We start from the raw sequence: 17,441 nt of genomic DNA, 5'->3' as shown, positions 1-17,441 counted from the left end.
CATTTGGGCTTATATATAGTAACATATAAGCGCGATGTAATGGGTTTGTTTAGTGTATGACTATTTTTGTACCCAAACAATTAGCTCGCAAACCCCAATTCTATTTGAAATATGAGTTTGTTTGTTTTTTTTTTCTTTTTTTCTTTAAATAAATTTATTTGAAAATTAGATTTGAGCTCTTTTATTTTCGAAGAATTTCAAATTTTGAGAAACGGATTTTAGCCGAGCCAAATCTTTGTTGGGTAAGTACATCTTCAAATGGGGTTTTATTCTTTACTAAGATTTTGGGTAAGGATTCCATTCAAAGTTCGCTTCAGTAATGGGGTTATACTCATTCCTAGATTTTTGGGTAAGTATTCCATTAGATGTTGGGTTTCGGTAATGGGATCATATTCAATCCCAGATTTTTGGGTAAGTACTTCATTTGAAGATGCGTTTCAGTTATAGGGTTATGCTCATTCCTAGATTTTTGGATAGGTATTCCATTTGAAGCTGGGATTTGGTAATGGGGTTATACTCATTCCCACATTTTTAGGTAAGTCCTCCATTCTGAGCTTGAGTAATGGGGTTACACTCATTCCCATATTTTTAGGTAAGTATTTCATTTGAAGGTGCACCAGCTAATTTTTTGAGTACCAAATGGTCATACCCATTCTAGTCTAGGGTAATTTTATCCTTGTAAGCCTAGAGGCCTCATAATAAGTCCTAAATAAAGCAAAATATACTATAAGGGCCCATTATTACATACTCGGCCAAGGTGAAGGACCATCCACCACTCTCTCTCCTTTAAATACTCTCAAATTATGCATCATTAGGCATTCAACATGGGCATCAAAGCTTCTGCTCGAGCTCGCCGCTCAGGGTTCATTTTGTAAGTACACTCTCAAATTCAAGGCCCACGAGTGGCCTGTGAGATAGTCAATTTTTTTGACGAATCAACTGCCTTCTCCTCTATTCATCTGTTTTGTATCTTTAAAAGGATTTTCTCTTATCGTTAAAATAAGGGGAAAAAATGCTCAACTCATTAATCCAATTTTATTAAATGGAATCAATGAGATTCCCTTTTTTGAAAGATGGTTAATGAATGCCTTGGCCCCGTAAAAAACAAATTTAATCAGCAAATATCAATTTATGTCAGTAAAATTTCCTTTTCATCAGTTTAAGTGATTTCAATTCGTTCAAAACCGAGTGTGAAGAAGAGTTGTCGAGAGATTTCTTTGACGGTTTGGAGCAAAATTGAAACCATTCGATAATTGTTCCTTTATGACATCATCTTTAATTTGTAGCTCACTTCTAAGATTCCTCTTGGTTATTTGTGTCCATTAATCTCTTCCCTTTTTTTTTTTGGCCATCTTAGGTGCTGTCGCTTTATTTCAGCTACAAGAAGACATGAAACGACATCTCAATGCAGAGGGTAACTACACTGAGGAAGAGCTTGAAAGCTATATGGAATCTCACAAGAAAGTGATGATAGATTCTTTGTGGAAGCTCAATGTTGTTGACATCGAAGGGACTCTTTCTCGTGTTTGTCAGATGGTTGCTATACCTATCTAATTATGTATTAAATACTTTGGTAGTATGCCTATGGGTCAAGTTGACTATTATTTTTGACAAATATGTCTTTTGCTTATCCAGGTACTTCAAGACAGCAATGCCAAAAAAGAGGAGCTTCGTGCACGAGCAAAAGGGCTGAAAACACTAGGAAAAATATTTCAGGTAATCTTAGTTTTTTATTTTATTTTAGTTTTGTCTGCTGTATCATCGAACATTGCTGAATTTCTTTGCTTATATTCTGATTGAATTAAACGTCTTTATACTTACAGCAGGTGAAATCTGAAACCAATGAGGCTGATACTGCAATTGGGGCTGAACTTTATAAATTAAATGGAAGCGAGTCAAGCTATGATCCATTAGCTTCAAAGACATCCCCCAATAGCCGGGGAATGGAAGATCAATCTTATAATGGAATTGCCACACAGGTACTATCTTTGCTCATTATGTTATCGGCTACACTTCATAAAATAAAATATGCCTAGTTTCTGATCTTCAACATTGCCAAGTTACTCACATTGCAAGAGTGACGAGTTTTAAGTGTCATACTCTAAATATTAGTTTTCTTTATCAACATGAATAAAATTTGTTCAATTAACCTCAGCGTGCATGGCACGTGTTTAGGAAAATAAGAAGTCATTTGCCGTACAAGTTGAGGTCAAACACCGGAAAATAGGTGGTTAACGTCGAAAAGTCAAAGCTAATGCAAATTACATACACTAAAGAGAGATATGAATTGAAATTATTACACGTGATATTACTAAGCCAAATACAACTTGATTGGAAATCCCCCATCCAATTGACTCTTAGACCTTAAATAACTAGTGTCCTTGACCACCTTTAGTCCAATATACCTTGTAACCAATCCTGATTAACTTGACTCATGAAGATTAGCTAGTCTTAGGAAAATTGATTATTAATTATAATTGCACTTTGTGCAAAGGGTAAAAAGATGCAAGAAAGCAATGTTAAAACTATCTCTTCTTTGTTCAACACTTTATAAGAGAACCTTCTCTTAAGTATTGGTTGCTAATCTTTTTCAATTTTAGTGGTTAGTATCTTATTTTGTATTTTTGACAAGTAGACATAAGTATGATTTTTGTTTATCTTGCTTATCACATATGGGATGAAGGCTTTGATTGATTGATTATCATATGGTGATCAAACAATACTATAATACATTTTTTAGCCTTTCCTCGACACTTATTATAAAATAAAAAAAATAAAAAAAATAAAAAAAACCTTTCTTGAATACTTAAACTTTTAAACTTTAATTACTTAATTGAATCCTAGTTTAATCAATTGAAATCACCTTGAAAAACAATTAAAGACTATTAAGTACCAAACCTTTGCACTTTAAACACGAACAAATCATTAATATGAACTATCAAACAAGGCTAATCATGAGATTAAAATTAAGAAACATGATTGATCATATAAATATGCTCATGTGTTTTGCTAAACCTTAATTTGGGCCCCTAAAAGACCCATTATTTAGTTACTGTCAATTTTGCTAAAACACCCCCTTAGCGCCATAAAGCTCTTTAAGATGAAGGTGCTCTTTAAGATGAACGTTGCTGCTGTCTTAGTGGGTGAGGGGACGTGAGTCGTGACATGCTCCCCCACCCAAGTCTTTGACGACCTTATCAAGGCCGTCCCTCGAACTCGGTTATCTTGTCCCGAAATTGCCATAAGTCCTTATTTCCCATGACGCCTCACTGTCCAAGGTACTCATTATAGCTTGGCACACCCCTCCTCCGAATGACCCTTTTAGCCTCTATGACCTCGATGTCTCGGTCCAAAGATGACACGACCGTTGTTGGTGCTGACTAACCCCCTTAGTCTTTATGTTCATGGTAGGGCTTAATGTCACGTGCTGACTAACCCCCTTAGTCTTGTGCACGCGCGCCCCTAACATCCTTCCCTAAGGCTGCTAGTCAAGGCTTAACCCCGAATATTGCTCCTAGCAAGTTAAGGCAACGAAAGCTAAAGTAAGCACAAGAGAGATTAAATTAAGAGAACTTGTATTGCTTGAGAATGACTGTTTACAAAATGATTGGATGGTTTGCAAATGAAGGGGAAGGTCCCTATTTATAGGCCTCCCAAGTACATAGAATGTTTTATTCTAGAAAGTTCTAACCTCCTCAAGTGGAGGATCCTAAACAAGGTTATTCTAGAGACTTCAATACAACTCTACTCTAGTCCTCTCTATGTACAACATTTCGGAGTATTCTATAATACTCTAGAGCTACAAGAATGTACAGGAGCAACCTAGAAAGTCCTAGAAGCTTCCCGATGTATCCCAAAACTTCTGGAATGTTTAGGACCTCTCCTCAAAAATCTGGCTGCACCATTGTCTTTATTGGGCCCAAAAACTGTGGACTCCCTAGTTTGGGCTCATTTGGGTTTCATTTGGTCTCCCAAATGATTTATTATTGTGTTACTGTCAATGCGGTGTTCACTACAATTCCAACACAGGTGCCATACAAAGCTTTATAGGGAGAAGCAGCTTACTGGCACCCATGGGCATCTCCCTTGACCCAAGTTGTTGCCTACTGCCCATACGACCGCATCGACGCTACCAAGGGTGTGAGACATGAGTCGTGACATGCTCCCCCACCTAAGTCTTGACGACCTCGTCAAGGCAGTCCCTCAAATTGGTCCTCATCTCTTTCCATGATGCTTCACTGTCTGGGAGTCCCTTTTAACGGACAAGATACTCGTTGTAGCTTGGCACACCTCTTCTTCTAATGTCCCTCTTAGCCTCAATGACCTCGATGTCCCGTCGAACGAAGTCACAATACTGTTGGTGCTCGGTGTGACTCACCCCTAGATGGATCTTCCTTGTCTTCATGGTAGGGTTTGCGCATACTCACATGGAACACCAGGTGAATTTTAAGCTTAGGTGGTAGCGAATTTTAAGCTTAGGTGGTAGCTCAGTGTCACAACTCAAGCCCCACACCCACAAAAGCAGCAAGCAACGTCACTTGGGCACTAGGCAATAGATCGGGCCAAGGGAGTTGCCCATGGGTGCTAGGAAGTACCTCCCCCTTATAGAGCTTTATTTAGCAACAATGTTGATTTCCTAGTGAATACTAAAGTGACAGTAACACAATAATGGGCCATTTGGGGGCTCAAATGAAGCCTAAACAGGCTGAAACTTGGGGGCCCACCGTTTTTGGACCCAATGAAGATGATGGTTGAGTCAGATTTTGGAGATGGGCCCCACATTATTTCAGATTGCGCTACAAGGTTCGTGAGCCTTCCGGGAGCTTTTAGAAACTTCTAGGGCAACCTTGTACATTCTTTGTAAACTAGAGTAGCCTAGATTTCTCCGGAAAAATGTATATAGAGAGGAGTAGAGTAGAATGGTGTAGAACTCTCTAGAGTAGCCCTATTCTAGCACCCTCTATTTGAGGAGGTTAAGAACTTTCTAGGCTAGAAGTCTCTAGGCATGGGGAGCACTATAAATAGGCTGCCTCCCCCTCATTTGTACATTCATCCACACGTTTGCAAATTCTCTCAAGCAATACAAAGCATCCTTTACGCAATCTTTCTAAGTTCTCTCTTGCTTGCTTACTTAGCCATTCTCTAACTTACTCACTTAACTTCAAGCATCGTACTTAGCCTAACTAAGGTACTTTGCGGGATCCTTGACTAGAGTTGCGGGGGTAATTCTAGTAGGACGCGTGCAAAGGACTTGGGGAAAGAGTCAGCACGTGACACGTGGTATAAGAGCAACGGTGATCGTAGGGGACGGTCTGTTGCGGAGTTAAGCTTTGTTGCGGTACGAGGTGAAGTGCGGAGGTGACGATGGCTCAACCGAAGGAAACATTTGGTTCAACCTTAGAGGAACCACAAACAAGCAAGAAGGGAAGTCGTACTTCATTGCTTGAAGAGAAGGTGGCTTCCTTGGAGTGCTCTATCGCTGATCACCACGATAGCCTTCGGCAATTGGCTGACAGAGTTAGTGACCTCCTGGGAAGAGTTGATGGCGTCGAGGACGTCGAGGGACTTGAAACACTAGTCCAAGAGTTGGAGTCGGATACGGCGAAAATGAAGGACGGGACACAGCTCCTATTCAACCAAATGGCCGATGCTCTTCGGTCAGAATTGGCTCAACTCAAGGACACCTTCATGAAGGAGTTGGGCTCCATGAAGGAGAAAATCGAGTCTCTACAAGCCGACGTGGTGCTGTGGCAGGGGGTGCCACGGTTTGGGAAGGACCTAAGATTAAGGTTCCCGAACCACCGAAGTACCAAGGTAAGAGGGATGCTAGGGAGTTGGACAAATTCCTATGGAGCATTGAGAGGTACTTCGATGCAATGCATCTTAAAGATGATGCAATGAAAATCAACACCGCTACAATGTATTTGGCTGATGACGCCATCTTATGGTGGAGGAGACGGGAGTCCGACATCAAGAAGGGGCTTGTCTCGCTCAACACATAGGACGAGTTCAAGACCGACTTCAAAAAGCAATTCTATCCGGAGAATGCGGTGGAGATTGCCATGAAGAAGCTACGGAGGTCACACCAAGGGTAAGCTTAGCCAAGGTAAGAATGCTGCCCCGAACGCAACCATTTCTTATGTTTGTAGAGGCCAAGGTGAATGGATAGGCCTCAAAGGCACTCATTGATACGGGTGCAACAAACAATTTTATTGCTCTACAAGAGGCTACAAGGTTGGGGATCAAGTTCGTCAAGAAGGCCGGGTCCTTTAAGATGGTGAATTCGAAGCCAACCCCAGGCCATGGTGTAGCAAGCAAGGTACCCATTCGTATGGGAGAATGGGAGGGTACCATCGATCTTACCATGATAAACATGGATGATTACTCATTGTTGTTGGGACTTCAATTCTTTGACACGGTAAGACTGTTTGCATTCGAGAGGGATGGAACGATGACTATTGCAATAGATCAAGGGGCGTGGTCCATCCCAGTCACTCGAGAAGAGGTGGAAGCCAAGACAATCTCGGCAATGCAACTGAAGAATGGTGTCAAGAAGGGACAACCGACATTCTTGGCCACACTTAAGGAAGAGGAGCCTCATGGGGGTGAGTTTCCACTTGAAGTATTCAGAGTTTTAGAAGAGTTCAAGGATGTTATGCCTCCGGAACTGCCCAAGAGACTCCCTCCTAGAAGGGAAGTCAACCATAAAATCGAGACCTGGAGCCTGGGCAAGGCCACCAGCCATGGCACCATATCGGATGGCCCCACCGAAGTTGGAGGAACTAAGGAAGAAGCTCAAAGAGCTACTGGAGGCAGGGTTTATTAGGCCATCCAAGGCACCCTATGGAGCACCAAAGCAGGCACGACGGAAGCTTGCGGACGTGCATAACAAGATTACTGTGAAGAACAAGTATCCGATCCCGTTGGTCGCCGATCTCTTTGATCGTTTAGGGAAAGCCGGGTACTTTTCTAAACTTGATCCCATGTCGAGGTATTGGCAAGTACCCATCGCCGAAGGTGACGAGCCTAAGACGGCATGCGTTACTCGCTATGGGTCTTTGGAATTCTAGGTGATGCCATTCGGTCTCACCAACGCCCCGGCTACATTTTGCACTTTGATGAACTAAATATTCTAGCCATTCCTTGACAAATTCGTTGTAGTCTATCTCGATGATATCGTCGTGTATAGCGACGACCTAACAAGTCACTTGGAGCATTTGAGGCAGGTGTTCCAGGTACTACGGGAGAACGAGTTGTATGTCAATCGAAGAAATGCTCGTTCGCTCAAGAAGAGGTGTCTTTCTCGGGGCACCGATCAAGGCTGGAAAAATTATGATGGAGCATGACAAGGTGCGCTCCATCAACGAGTGGGAGGAGCCCAAGGCTAGCAAATTATTATCGGCGATTCATCAAAAGCTACCCAGCTCGGGCTGCACCATTGACGGACTTGCTGAAGAAGAAGGTGCAATGGTGTTGGAGTGAGAAGTGTCGAAGGGCCTTTGATGATTTGAAGAAGGCAGTAACCAATGAGCCCGTGTTAGCATTGTCCGACTACAACAAGCCGTTCGAGCTTCATACGGATGCCTCCAACTTTACCATTGGAGGGGTACTAATGCAAGAGTGGCATCCGATCGCCTACGAATTGCGCAAGCTGAATGATACCGAGAAGAGGTATCATGTGCATGAAAAGGAGATGACGGCTATCATTCATTGCCTGCGCATTTGGAGGCACTACTTGCTTGGGAGTCGGTTCATCATCTATACCAACAACGTTGCTACAAGCTACTTTCAAAACCAGGAGAAAATTAGTCCCAAGTCTTCCTCTCTTTCCCACGATGCTTCACTATCCGGAAGACCCTTCCAACGGACAAGATATTCGTTGTAGCTTGGTACGCCCCTTCTTCGTATGACTCTTTTTTCCTCGATCACCTCGATGTCCCGATCAAAAGAAGTCACGACTGATGTGGGCGCTTGTTGTGACTGCCCCTTGTAGGATAATCGTTGTCACCATGGTAGGGCTTGAGTAGGCTAACATGAAACACCGGGTGTATCTTATGCTTGACAGTAACTCGAGCTTATAGCTAAACTTCCCGACCTTCCTTATGACCAGGAACGGTCCTTCATACTTCCGTACTAGGCCCTTATAGCAGCAAGCATAGCCTTTCGGCTGAGAGCATCGGCGTCAAAATTAACTTTGCCTGGCTTGTAACCCATGACATAGTCATAGTCAGCCAAGAAATCTTGCCAAACGAGCTTGCTTGGGACTGATTTTCTCCTGGTTTTGGAAGTAGCTTGTAGCAATGTTGTCGGTATAGATGATAAACCGACTCCCAAGCAAGTAGTGCCTCCAAATGCGCAAGCAATGAATGATGGCCGTTATCTCCTTTTCATGCACGGGATACCTCTTCTCGGTATCACTTTGCTTGCGCGACTCGTAGGCGATCGGATGCCCTTTTAGCATTAGCACACCTCCAATGACAAAGTCTGAGGCATTCGTATGGAGCTCGAACGGCTTGTTGCAGTCGGGCAATGCTAATACGGGCTCATTGGTGACTGTCTTCTTCAAATCATCAAAGGCCCTTTGACACTTCTCACTCCAACACCAGGCACCTTCTTCATTAGCAAGTCCGTCAATGGTGTTGCCCGAGCTGAGTAGCTTTTGATGAATCGTCGATAATAATTTGCTAGCCCAAGGAATGAGCGTAACTCCGAGACGTTCTTGGGCTCCTCTCACTCGTTGATGGAGCTCACCTTGTCATGCTCCATCATAATTTTTCCAGCCTTATGCGGTGCCCCAAGAAAGACACCTCTTCTCGAGCAAAGGAGCATTTCTCCTGTTTAACATACAGCTCGTTCTCCCGTAGTACCTGGAACACGTGCCTCAAATGCTCCAAGTGACTTGTTAGGTCGTCGCTATACACGACAATATCGTCGAGATAGACGACGACGAATTTGTCAAGGAATGGCAAGCCGGGGCGTTGGTGAGACCGAATGGCATCACCAAGAATTCAAAAGACCCATAGCGAGTAACGCATGTCGTCTTAGGCTCCTCAACTTCGGCGATGCGTACTTGCCAATACCCCGACCTAAGATCAAGTTTAGAAAAGTAACTGGCTTTCCCTAGACGATCAAAGAGATGAATAAATGGGCGGACAAGCATAGGCATCCATTGGAGTTCACGGAAGGCGATTTAGTCATGGTCAAGCTGCTACCCCAGCAATTCAAGGTCTTCAAAAAGGTGCACAAAGGCCTTGTGCGGAAGTATGAGCGGCCCTTTCCCGGTGATTAAGAAGGTTGGAAAGGTTCCTACAAGCTTGACCGAAGCTTAAAATTCACCCGGTTTTCCATTTGAGTATGCTCAAACCCTATCATTAAGACAAGAAAGATCCATCTAGGGGTGAGTCACACTGAGCACCAACATCGGTTGTGACTTCGTTTGATCGGGACATCGAGGTCATTGAGGCCAAGAGGGCTATTAGAAGAAGAGGGGTGCCTAGCTACAACGAGTATCTTGTTCGTTGGAAGGGACTCCCGGACAGCGAAGCATCATGGGAAAAGGAGGAAGACCTTTGGCAATTCCGGGACAAGATCTCCGAATTTGAGGGATGGCCTTGACGGGATTATCAAGACTTGGGTGGGGGAGCATGTCACGACTCATGTCTCACACCTTTAGAGGCATTAATGCGTTCGCATGGGCGGTAGGCAGGAACTTGGGCCAAGGGAGATGCCTATAGGTGCTAGTAAGCACCTTCCCCCTATAGAGATTTATATGGCTATGTTGCTAAGATACTGGTGAACACAGCATTGACGGTAACACAATAATGGGTCATTTGGGGACCAAATGGAGTCCAAATGAGGTCAAACTTGGGGTCCGTCGTTTTGGGCCCAACGAAGACAATGGTGCAGCCAGATTTTTGAGGAGAGGTCCGGAACATTCCAGAACGTGGAGTCTCGGGATGTGTCTAGAAGCTTCTAGAACTTTGTAGGTTGCTCTTGTACATTCTTGTTACTCTAGAGTAGTATAGAATACTCCAGAATGATGTACTAAGAGTAGGAAATCAGAATTGTATAGAAGGCTCTAGAAAAGTAATCTTTTAGGACTTCCATTTGAGGAGGTTAGAATGTTCTAGAGTAGAACTTTCTAGGAACTTGGAAGGCCTATAAATAGGGACCTTCCCCTCATTTTGCAATCCATCCAAGCATTTTTTTAACAGTCTCTCTCAAGCAATACAAGTTCTCTTAACTTACTCTCTTGTGTTCTTACTTTCTCACTTACTTAGCTTTCGTTGCCTTGCTAGGAGCAATACTTAGGGTTTAGCCTTGACTAGCAACCTTTGGGAAGTAAGTTAATGGGTGCACGTGTATAAGACTAGGGGAGTTAGTCCGCACGTGACACCTTGCTCTTATCCTTGTCCTTCCTCTTGAAGCGATTGTTGCCGCTGCTGCTACTTCGGTCGGTGTGTTTTGCTTCCCTATCTTTTCCCTTGTTCCCACCTCCTTTGTCATCCTTCTTTGAAAAGCAAGGACTCGGCCACAGCGATAGCCTCAGCAAGCGTCTGCACATTCCTTCGTTACATTCCTTCGTTCTACTTCTTGCTGAGCCCATCGTTGAAGTCCTCCGATGAAGTAGATGAGCTGGCAAATCATCGATCTCAAGCATTAGCGTCGTAAATTGCTTGATGTACTCCTTGATGGTGTTGATGTGCTTCAAGTCATGTAGCTTCATCATGGAGAGCTTCTTGGCATTCTCCGGATAGAACTGGCTCTTGAAATCCTTCTTGAACTCGTCCCACGTGTTGATGGAACAACTCCCCTTCTTGATGTCTTGCTCTCGTCGTCTCCACCAGAGTATAGCATCTTATCCAAGATACATGGTGGCGGCGTTGATCTTGGAAGCATCGCTTTCCTAGCGCATAGCGTCGGAGTACTTCTCGACGCCCCATAGGTAGTTATCGATCTCGCGAGCATCTCTCTTCCCATGGTATTTTTGAGGCTTGGGGACATCCATCTTAGGCCCCGCCCGTTGTCACATGCTGACTGATCCCCTTAGTCTCTTGCACGCGCGCCCACTAACTTCCTTCCCTAAAGTTGCTAGTCAAGGCTTACCCCGAGTGCTTATAGCAAGTATGGCAACGAAAGCTAAAGTAAGTAAGTAAAGCACAAGTGAGAGAATGATTAAGAGAACTTTGTATTGCTTGAGAGAGAGAGTGTTTACAAATGCTTGGATGGTTTGGAAAATGAGGGGAAGGACCCTATTTATAGGCCTCCCAAGTAGCTAGAACATTCTACTCTAGAACCTTCTAACCTCCTCAAATGGAGGGTCCTAGAAGCTTACTTTTCTAGACAGTTCTACACTATTCATCTTTAGTCCTCTCTATGTACATGTTTCCGGAGTATCCCACACTACTCTAGAGTTTACAAGTATGTACAAGAGCAACCTAGAAACTTCTAGAAGCTTCCAAGACACATCCCGAGCCTTGTAGCACGTTCTGGAAGGTTCCGGACCTTTCGTCGAAATTCTGGCTGCACCATTGTGTTTATTGGGTCCAAAAACGGTGGACCACCAAGTTTGGGCTCATTTGGATTCCATTTGGTCTCCCAAATGACCCATTATTGTGTTACTGTTACTTGGGTGTTCACTAGGATTTCAGTACAAATACCATATAAAGCTCTATAATGCTTCCTAGCACCCATGGGCAACTCCCTTGGCCCAAATTGTTGCCTAGTGCCCAAGTGACGTTGCTTGCTGCCTTAGTAGGTGTGGGACATGAGTCGTGACATGCTCCCCCGCCCAAGTCTTGACGACCCCGTCAAGGCCGTCCCTCGAACTCGGAGATCTATTTCATCGGAGGGTTACAACGATGGGCCCAGCAAGAAGTGGAATGGAGGAATGTGCAAACACTTGATGAGGCCATCGCCGTGGCCGAATCCTTGCTGGAGTTCAAGAATGCCCAGGACGACAAAGGCTCAATGCCATTATCTCTTCGGGTGGCGAGTCTACGGGAGACGAAGCGCAGATGGGGTCGTTGCGCATTATGGGAAGTGTCAAAGCTACATTCGAGGCCGAGGGGTGCAGCGATGTTGTCAAGGTAAGCACACTTCCCCGCCCAAAGGGAAAGCTAATGTTTGTTGAAGCATTGGTGAATGGCAGGGCCTCAAGGGCACTTGTTGACACGGGTGCCTCACACAACTTCATTGCCAAGGAGGAGGCAAGTAAATTGGGAGTCAAGTATACCAAGGAGCCAGGCACGTTGAAGACCGTAAACGCTTCACCGGTGCCTATCCTTGGCATTGCTAGGGAGGTGCCTCTTTGTTTGGGTGAATGGAGTGGCACCGTAGACCTCACCGTCGTCAACATGGACGACTTCTCTTTAGTGTTGGGTCTAGAGTTCATGGACTCGGTGAGGCCGTTCTCATTTGAAAGGGACGGGTCGATGACTATCGTGAAGGATCAAGGAGCATGGTCCGTCCCTATTACTCGGGAGGAGGTCGAGGCTAAGATGATCTCGGCCATTCAGCTAGAGAAAGGAGTAAAGAAGGGTTAAGAGACATTCTTGGCTACATTTCTCGAAGACGAACCTTGTGTGGACGAGGTTCCAACAGAAGTTGCCGGAGTGCTTGAGGAGTTTGAAGATGTAATGCCTCCGGAGCTACCCAAAAGGCTTCCCCCTCGAAGGGAAGTTGATCATGAGATCGAGCTGGAGCCAGGGGCTAGGCCTCCAGCCATGGCACCCTATCGGATGGCACCACCGGAGCTTGAGGAGCTAAGAAAGCAACTTAAGGAGTTGCTAGATGCTCGGTTCATTAGGCCATCCAAAGCACCATTTGGAGCGCCTGTGCTTTTCCAACGCAAGCATGGTGGGAGCTTGCGGATGTGCATCGACTATCGGGAATTGAATAAGATAACGGTGAAGAACAAATATCCAATCCCGCTGGTCGCGGATCCCTTTGACCGACTAGGAAAAGCCAGGTACTTTTCGAAACTTGATCTCAGGTCGGGATATTGGCAAGTGCGCATCGCCGAAGGCGACGAGCCTAAGACGACGTGCGTCACTCGCTACGGGTCTTTTGAATTCTTGGTGATGCCTTTCGGCCTCACCAACGCCCCAGCCACATTTTGTACGTTGATGAATGGAATTTTCCAGCCATTTCTTGATAAATTTGTCGTCGTCTATCTCGACGATATCGTCGTGTATAGTGACGATCTAATGAGCCACTTGGAGCATTTGAGACAGGTGTTCCAAGTACTCCGGGAGAACGAGCTCTATGTGAAGCGGAAGAAGTGCTCGTTCGCTCAAGAAGAGGTGTCTTTCTTAGGGCACCGCATCAGGGCTGGGAAGATCATGATGGAGCATGACAAGCTGCGCTCCATCAATGAATGGGAAGAGCCCAAGAACGTCTCAGAGTTGCGTTCTTTCCTTGGGCTTGCAAACTATTACAGGCGGTTCATCAAGAGCTATTCAGCACGGGCAGCACCACTGACCGATCTCTTGAAGAAAAAGGTGCAATGGTGCTGGAATGATAAGTGCCAGGCAGCCTTCGATGATTTGAGGAAAGCGGTCATCGAAGAGCCTGTCTTGGCCTTGCCAGACTACTCTAAGCCATTTGAGCTACATACGGACGCCTCCGATTTTGCTATTGGAGGGGTTCTCATGCAAGAAGGGCATCCAATTGCCTATGAATCTCGCAAGCTGAATGACACCGAGAAGAGATATCCGGTGCATGATAAGGAAATGACGGCGATCATTCATTGTTTGCGAATATGGAGACACTACCTCTTGGGGAGTCGGTTTACCATCATGACCGACAATGTGGCAACAAGCTATTTTCAAAATCAGAAGAAGCTCAGCCCCAAGCAAGCTCGGTGGCAAGACTTCCTGGCCGATTTTGATTATGTAATGGAGTACAAGCCAGGAAGGGTCAATGTGGTTGCTGATGCTCTTAGCCGCAAGGCTATCTTTGCTACTGCTAGTAGTGTCGCTAGCAACATCCTTGGACGGATCAAGGATGGTTTGGTGCATAACTCGATGGCCAAGGGGCTTGTAGACTTGGCCAAGGAAGGGAGGACCCGACGGTTTTGGGTAGAGGATGGGGTGCTCTACACCGTCGGAAGGCGTATCTATGTGCCTAAGTGGGACAACCTTAGGCGCGATGTGCTGAAGGAGTGTCATGATTCTCTATGGGCGGGACACCCAGGCATCCGACGCACCATGGCGCTCTTGGAGGAGATCTATTATTGGCCTCATATGCGGGATGATGTGGAGGTCTATGTCAAGACTTGTCTTGTGTGCCAACAAGACAAGGTGGAGCAACGAGTGCCGGCGAGTCTATTGCAGCCATTGCCAATTCCGGAGAGGCCTTGGGAAAGCGTCTCAATGGATTTCATATCGGCCTTGCCCAAGTCAGATGGGTGTGGCTCAATAATGGTGGTCGTGGATCGCTTTTCCAAATATGGCACATTCATACTGGCACCGAAGGATTGCACCGCGGAGCAAGCCGCTAAGCTATTCTTCAAGCATGTGGTGAAGTATTGGGGCTTACCGCGGAGCATAATCAGTGATAGGGACCTGAGGTTCACCGCCAAGTTCTGGACGGAGTTGTTCAAGCTCCTTGGGTCAGGGCTTCATTTCTCAACAAGCTTTCACCCACAATCAGATGGGCAAACGGAAAGGGTGAATGCCTAGCTTGAGTTGTATTTGAGGCACTATGTAGGTGTCAATCAGCGAGATTGGGCGAAGTTCATGGACATAGCCCAATTCTCTTACAACTTGCAAAGGTCCGAGGCAACGCAGCAAAGCCCTTTCGAGATAGTCATGGGCCAACAACCCTTGACTCCACAAGCCGTTGCGTCGGGCTACACGGGTAGCAGCCTAGCAGCTTACAAGCTAGCCAAGGGGTGGCACGAGCAATTGGACATCACGAAGGCATATCTTAACAAAGCCGCCAAGAAGATGAAGAAGTGGGCGGACAAACATAGACGCCCGTTGGAGTTCATGGAGGGCGACTTGGTCATGGTTACCTACTTACCTCAGCAATTTAAAGTCTTCCGCAAGGTGCACAAGGGCCTTGTGCGGAATTACGAGGGACCCTTCCCGGTGATCAAGAAGGTTGGGAAAGGTCTCCTATAAGCTTGAGCTACCACCAAAGCTTAAAATTCACCCGGTGTTCCATGTGAGTATGCTCAAACCCTATCATGAAGATAAGGAAGATCCATCGAGGGGTGAGTCACACCGAGCACCAACAGCGGTGGTGACTTCGTATGTTCGGGACATCGAGGTCATTGAGGCCAAGAGGGCCATTAGAAAAAGAGGTGTGCCAAGCTATAATGAGTATCTTGTCCGATGGAAAGGGCTCCCGGACAGCGAGGCGACATGGGAGAAAGAGGAGGACCTTTGGCAATTTCGGGACAAGATCTCCGAGTTCGAGGGACGGCCTTGACGGGGTCGTCAAGACTTGGGTGGGGGAGCATGTCACGACTCATGTCCCACACCTACTAAGGCAGCAAGCAACGTCACTTGGGCACTAGGCAACAATTTGGGCCAAGGGAGTTGCCCATGGGTGTTAGGAAGCACCCTCTCCCCTATAGAGCTTTATATGGTATTTGTGCTGAAATCCTAGTGAACACCCAAGTAACAGTAACACAATAATGGGTCATTTGGGAGACCAAATGGAATCCAAATGAGCCCAAACTTGGTGGTCCACCGTTTTTGGACCCAATAAACACAATGGTGCAGCCAGAATTTCGAGGAAAGGTCCGGAACCTTCCAGAACGTGCTACAAGGCTCGGGATGTGTCTTGGAAGCTTCTAGAAGTTTCTAGGTTGCTCTTGTACATACTTGTAAACTCTAGAATAGTGTGGAATACTCCGGAAACATGTACATAGAGAGGAGTAGAGATGAATAGTGTAGAACTCTCTAGAAAAGTAAGCTTCTAGGACCCTCCATTTGAGGAGGTTAGAAGGTTCTAGAGTAGAATGTTCTAGCTACTTGGGAGGCCTATAAATAGGGTCCTTCCCCTCATTTTGCAAACCATCCAAGAATTTGTAAACACTCTCTCTCTCAAGCAATATTATTGTCGGATTCCGACCTCAAGGTCCCCCCAAACAACAAAATCAACTTATAAGGTCCTTTTAAACCACTTTAAACATATAAGGTCTTTCAAGATAAAATAGTGAACATGTATGTCCCTTCTAGACAAATTTTCCTTAAATAAAAGTGTAGGAAATCAATTAGAACATAGAAAGGAGGTAAGATTCTAACACCATGTTTGCAACCTGGATCGTATGCTCGAAAATTCACCAGTGGAATTGCACCTCTCAAGCTACCAATCACTTGTCGTTTTTTAGTTGTCCGCATATACCATGCAATTCATGAGTTTTAGATATAGGTATTTATTTAAACCTAGATATGAAAATACAAAGAAATCCTAATTTCCTTCTCTTATAAAATATTTATTTCATTTCAGTTTAGTTCAGCTGAGTTCAGTCAATGAGAACAGGCCCTAAGTCATTAATAGCACTAAACCTTGCAAAAATCATGATAAAATTAATATCAAGGCATTAAAAATAAGCTTCATCATTCTTGACACAATCTGGTTTACAACATAAGTATTCGAAAGAACAATCTTGTGATTATCTTTATACTCGTAAATTATGTGTACCCAAAGCCTCTAATATTGTGAATCATGCTAATGCATACAGTAGTATCTAGGGCATTAAAAATCAAGTTTTGTCAACTACTACAATTTAAGTTTTTATGAGGCCATGCGATAAATCTCAAATATTCAACATCTTACAAAAACGACCCAAAACACAGTCGCAAGCAGCTTGCTTACAAGAAGATGATGGCAATATGATGGTGAAGCAGCAGAAGAAATCAAAGAGGAGAGGGAGAGCAGCGAGCAGCGAGCAGCAGGGAAGAAAAAAAAAGGAGAGGAGAAAGAAGTTGAACATGAAAAGAAACAAAAAGAAAAGAGGGACTGTGTGAGGTAGGGTGTTGTATGACAGCTTTAGTTTAGGCAAAAAAAATCTAAAATTATGATTTATTGGCTGAATCTTATGCTTGGACACTAACTTGTCACTTGTACAGAAATACATGTCAGATTAATTTTGCTTCAGGTTGGTTTTGTGTTATTAATATTAGTGGACTCTTTGGCTAGAAAGACTATATTTGTGAGAATACTGGCTTCAGAACGTCAAATGTTGGAAACTTTTTGGATAGGTGTTTGTGTGAGATCAGCTTGAAATTTAATAAGCCGGGAAAAACAGAGCATAGTTCAGCTCGAGAATGTTGCTCGAATGTGCAACTTAAATAAACTGAGCTAAATGACTTGCGAGTATCATATAGATTATCATAAATAATACCAATGAGAATCTCACAGTATCCTCTGAAACATGGAAATTGGCATTAAAATTTCCAAGCTTGAATTGAGTTAAGGGCCAA

At 44.6% G+C, this 17,441-nt stretch overlaps 1 protein-coding gene across 2 annotated transcripts in view; it reads left to right on the top strand.

Annotated features, from left to right (window-relative positions):
- LOC145613387 (chaperone protein dnaJ 10-like) overlaps positions 1 to 17,441 on the top strand; it is a 59,544-nt gene that overhangs the window by 41,317 nt on the left and 786 nt on the right. Inside the window, exons 7-9 of one of the 2 annotated variants that reach the window (XM_081668486.1) lie at positions 1,358 to 1,536; positions 1,636 to 1,716; positions 1,827 to 1,979. In XM_081668486.1, the coding sequence (XP_081524612.1) occupies positions 1,358 to 1,536; positions 1,636 to 1,716; positions 1,827 to 1,979 (413 nt within the window). Of the gene's footprint in view, positions 1 to 1,357; positions 1,537 to 1,635; positions 1,717 to 1,823; positions 1,980 to 17,441 lie in introns of both variants that reach the window. The other variant, XM_081668485.1, reaches the window with a different exon arrangement.

The sequence above is a fragment of the Chenopodium album genome, chromosome 25, assembly GCF_948465745.1.
Source record: "Chenopodium album chromosome 25, dcCheAlbu1.1, whole genome shotgun sequence".
Classification (NCBI taxonomy): Eukaryota; Viridiplantae; Streptophyta; class Magnoliopsida; order Caryophyllales; family Amaranthaceae; genus Chenopodium; species Chenopodium album.
The sequence above is the reverse complement of the archived record's forward strand: the minus strand, read 5'-3'. Positions and strand labels throughout refer to the sequence as shown.